The sequence below is a fragment of the Salvelinus fontinalis genome, unplaced genomic scaffold (assembly GCF_029448725.1).
Source record: "Salvelinus fontinalis isolate EN_2023a unplaced genomic scaffold, ASM2944872v1 scaffold_2212, whole genome shotgun sequence".
In the NCBI taxonomy this organism is placed as follows: Eukaryota; Metazoa; Chordata; class Actinopteri; order Salmoniformes; family Salmonidae; genus Salvelinus; species Salvelinus fontinalis.
Window position 1 is genome coordinate 14,039 of NW_026602421.1, and position 4,146 is coordinate 18,184.

General features: G+C 44.6%; 1 protein-coding gene across 4 annotated transcripts; it reads left to right on the forward strand.

Moving 5' to 3' along the window:
• Positions 1–1,381: 1,381 nt before the first annotated feature.
• LOC129850718 (methyltransferase-like protein 22) lies at positions 1,382–4,140 on the forward strand. 4 transcript variants are annotated; one of them, XM_055916974.1, is made up of 3 exons: positions 1,382–1,487; positions 2,892–3,035; positions 3,331–4,140. In XM_055916974.1, the coding sequence occupies exons 2-3, from the start codon at positions 2,930–2,932 to the stop codon at positions 3,816–3,818; spliced, it is 594 nt and encodes a 197-aa protein (XP_055772949.1). In that variant the 5' UTR covers positions 1,382–1,487; positions 2,892–2,929; the 3' UTR covers positions 3,819–4,140. The 4 variants fall into 4 exon arrangements, 3 of the variants coding, with proteins under 3 accessions (XP_055772949.1, XP_055772948.1, XP_055772951.1); XM_055916973.1 differs by having other exon boundaries at positions 1,388–1,497; XR_008758847.1 differs by having other exon boundaries at positions 1,390–1,497; positions 3,164–3,547.
• The last annotated feature ends 6 nt before the right edge of the window (positions 4,141–4,146 follow it).

Below are 4,146 nucleotides of genomic sequence, written 5' to 3' on the forward strand. Positions count from 1 at the left end.
CTTAACAAGTTCAATAATGAGTTGCATGGACTCACTCTGTGTTCAATAATAGTGTTTAACATGATTTTTGAATAATTACCTCATCTCTGTACCTCACATATACAAGTATCTGTAAGGTCCCTCAGTCCAGCAGTGAATTTTTAACACCGGATTCAACCACAAAGACCAGGGGGGGTTTCCAAAGCCTCGCAAAGAAGGGCTCCTATTGGTTGATGGGTCCAAAAAAAAAGTTGAATTGAATTGAATATCCCTTTGAACATGGTGAAGTTATTAATTACACTTTGAATGGCGTATCAATACACCCAGTCACTACAAAGATACAGGCGGTCCTTCCTAACTCAGTTTTCGGAGAGGAAGGAAACCACTCAGGGATTTCACCATGAGGCCAATGGTGACTTTAAAACAGTTACAGAGTTTAATGGCTGTGATAGGAGAAAACTGAGGATGGATCAACAACACTGTAGTTACTCCACAATACTAACCTAAATGACAGAGGGAAAAGAAGGAAGCCTTTACAGAATAAAAATATTCCAAAACATACATCCTGTTTGTGATAAAGCTCCAAAGTAAAACTGCAAAGAATGTGGCAAAGAAATTATCAAAGAAATATCACATTTACATAAGTATTCAGACCCTTTACTCAGTACCTTTGTTGAAGCACCTTTGGCAGCGATTACAATCTTGCGTCTTCTTGGGTATGATGCTACAAGCTTGGCACACCTATATTTGGGGAGTTTCTCCCATTCTTCTCTGCAGATCCTCTCAAGCTCTGTCAGGTTGAATGGGGAGGGTTGCTGCACAGCTATTTTCAGGTCTCTCCAGAGATGTTCGATCGGGTTCAAGTCTGGGCTCTGGCTGGGCCACTCAAGAACATACAGAGACTTGTCCCGAAGCCACTCCTGCATTGTCTTGGCTGTGTGCTTAGGATCGTTGTCCTGTTGGAAGATGAACCTTCGCAGCAGTCTGAGGTCCCGAGCGCTCTGGAGCAGGTTTTCATCAAGGATCTCTCTGTACTTTGCTACGTGCATCTTTCCCTCAATCCTGACTAGTCTCCCAATCCCTGCCACTGAAAAACATCCCCACAGCATTATGCTGCCACCACCATGCTTGTACTGGAATAATGTTTAACGTTTCAAAGTGTTCAACACATTATGTTAATTTAATCAGAGTTGTAGAAATGTAATTATTTGAGTGAGGAAAAGTTCCTATAACACACACATGTAGATATTTAATCACAATCTAAGTGAAAATTCTAACTATGTTTAAATTTTAAATTCTAATCCAAATGCCATTTTAAGTCCTTTCGGTGCAGTGTTGTGGTTTACATATTGAGTTATTTCTAGATGCGTAGCACGCGGAACGTTTTGGATGGCTTTTGTTTCCTTTGTTGGTGGGTGAAAGAATAATGCTGCACCGTATGTATTCTGTACATCCAGTGTTCTTTCTGTACGACTTGGAAGCTGACATTTGAGACAATCTGCGAATCTGTGCGTCGTTGTAAGCTCAGAATGAATTAAATACGAGGTTTATGTTATTAGACTGTACTGAATGTCATGTGTTGGAAGTGTTTCATTTAAATGTGCCCATGTGCCCATTTAAATGTCCCTCGTTAGCTAGCGTCGTTGTTAGTCTGCCCCTGGACCTTAGCAGTCGTTCATTATCAAAGTAGCTAGCATCAAGCTAGCTCACGGTAGCTGTTTCTAGCAGGTCCCCTCCCGCCCATTCAGTTACGTTTGTCAGAAGTTCCCACCGTAGTGAAGGCTAGTTTATTTGGCTAACCAAATGAATACATGTTTACCAGACACACGTCTTTGCAGCATTTTCATTGACAGCTTATGGCTAGCAAGTTAGCTAACTACCACTGGAAAGGTGAGTGACCGCTAACAGTTATAAGTAACGTTGGCTGCTAACTGCAGGGCATAACAACATACATTTGAGCCACACCGACTAAGAAGATTGTGTTTACGAACCATGTATTATGTCTCTTGTTGACATAATGCATACAGGGTCGTCAACACACTCTCCTTAGTCGGTAGCTATGGCGACGTAAATTGGTGCTTTTCCAGCTATTAGGCGTCTTGCTGCCACAACAGTTCACTATGATGCTGGAGACGGCACTTTGCTGAGCCGCAGATTGCCTCTGGCTGAGGGCTGGGGAATCCATTTAGCTGTTGGTCTTGTCTTTTAGTTCTGTGTTCCGGGACAGGCTGTATTTCACCTGTCTAACAGATAACAGGGCTGTATTTCACCTGTCTAACAGATAACAGGGCTGTATTTCACCTGTCTAACAGATAGCAGGGCTGTATTTCACCTGTCTAACAGATAACAGGGCTGTATTTCACCTGTCTAACAGATAACAGGGCTGTATTTCACCTGTCTAACAGATAACAGGGCTGTGTTTCACCTGTCTAACAGATAGCAGGGCTGTATTTCACCTGTCTAACAGATAGCAGAGCTGTGTTTCACCTGTCTAACAGATAGCAGGGCTGTATTTCACCTGTCTAACAGATAGCAGGGCTGTATTTCACCTGTCTAACAGATAGCAGGGCTGTATTTCACCTGTCTAACAGATAACAGGGCTGTATTTCACCTGTCTAACAGATAGCAGGGCTGTATTTCACCTGTCTAACAGATAACAGGGCTGTATTTCACCTGTCTAACAGATAACAGGGCTGTATTTTACCTGTCTAACAGATAGCAGGTCTGTATTTCACCTGTCTAACAGATAGCAGGGCTGTATTTCTGTTAGACAGGTGAAATACAGCCCATTTGGTAGTTTAAGCTCTTGAAAGTGTGTGTGTGACCTGTGTGCTTGCGACAAATGTATATATGCGCCTGTGTGTCAGTTTGTGCTTGCAACACGGTGTGTCTGACGTGTGTGTGTTCCCCAGGTGTGCTGCAGGCAGGTAGATGACATGCAGGGTGAGCCATGGACCAGATCACCTTCCATTATGACACGGTGCTGTCTGACGTTCACCTGTTGCTACCCAACTCTCGCCACCTCATGGCACGCCTTAACAGCGTAGGACAACCAGGTACTGGAGGGTGTCTGTGTAAAATGACACAAAATTAAATTCTGAAAATGTTATAATTTAGTTTCAATGTAGGCCTCTCCTGAATGTCAATGGAACTGTCCCAACCCTCTATTGCTGTGTTTACACAGGCAGCCCAATTCTGGTATTTCTTTCCCAATAATTGTTCTTTTGACCAATCACATCAGATCTTTTCACGTCAGATCTGTTTCAGAGCTGATCTGATTGGTCAAAATACCAATGAGTGAAAACAAGATCAGAATTGGGGTGCCTGTCTAAACGCAGCCTGTGTGTCTAGTGTTCATCTCCCGGTTCAGAATCCTGTGGAACGGAGCGAAGCAGCACACCTGTGACCTCGGTTCCCCCTGCGGAGGGGAAGAATTAGACCGCGACACCCAGGAGGAGAGTGGAAGGGGAGATGCTAGGTGGAGTGAGGCTGTGGCTGACGGAGGGGAGGACGGAGGGGAGGACGGAGGGGAGGACGGAGGGGAGGACAGAGGGGAGGACAGAGGGGAGGACAGAGGGGAGGACAGAGGGGAGGACAGAGGGGAGGACAGAGGGGAGGACAGAGGGGAGGACAGAGGGGAGGACAGAGGGGAGGACAGAGGGGAGGACAGAGGGGAGGACAGAGGGGAGGACAGAGGGGAGGACAGAGAGGTAGAACCACCCCTGGATGAAGATGGAGATTTAGAGGTACCACGCAGGTCAGTTACATCTCACCTGCACATCAGTCACCACAGTAATTACAGTCAAACCTTCCCTTTGTTATTCATTGCCTTCATTTGATTGTTGTACAGTAAATGTTTTAAGGCCAGAGGATCAATAGAATGGGAGAATACACCAATGTCCAATTTAGAAATGTGGCTGTGCATCAGCAGGGTTTCTCTTTTTATGTCAGCCACTGATCGTCACTCAATTATCTCTCTCAGCATTATTTAGAAATGTGGTTGGGCATCAGCAGGGTTTCTCTTTTTATGTCAGCCACTGACAGTCACTCAATTATCTCTCTCAGCATTATTTAGAAATGTGGCTGTGCATCAGCAGGGTTTCTCTTTTTATGTCAGTCACTGACCGTCACTCAATTATCTCTCTCAGCATTATTTAGAAATGTGGC

What these genes read in the sequence shown, in the direction of transcription:
- LOC129850718 (XM_055916974.1), top strand. Translation starts at nt 2,930, where the DNA reads ATGGACCAGATCACCTTCCATTATGACACGGTGCTGTCTGACGTTCAC. An exon ending in TAACAGCGTAGGACAACCAG is followed by an intron (nt 3,036 to 3,330) that starts GTACTGGAGGGT and finishes CTGTGTGTCTAG; the next exon opens with TGTTCATCTCCCGGTTCAGA.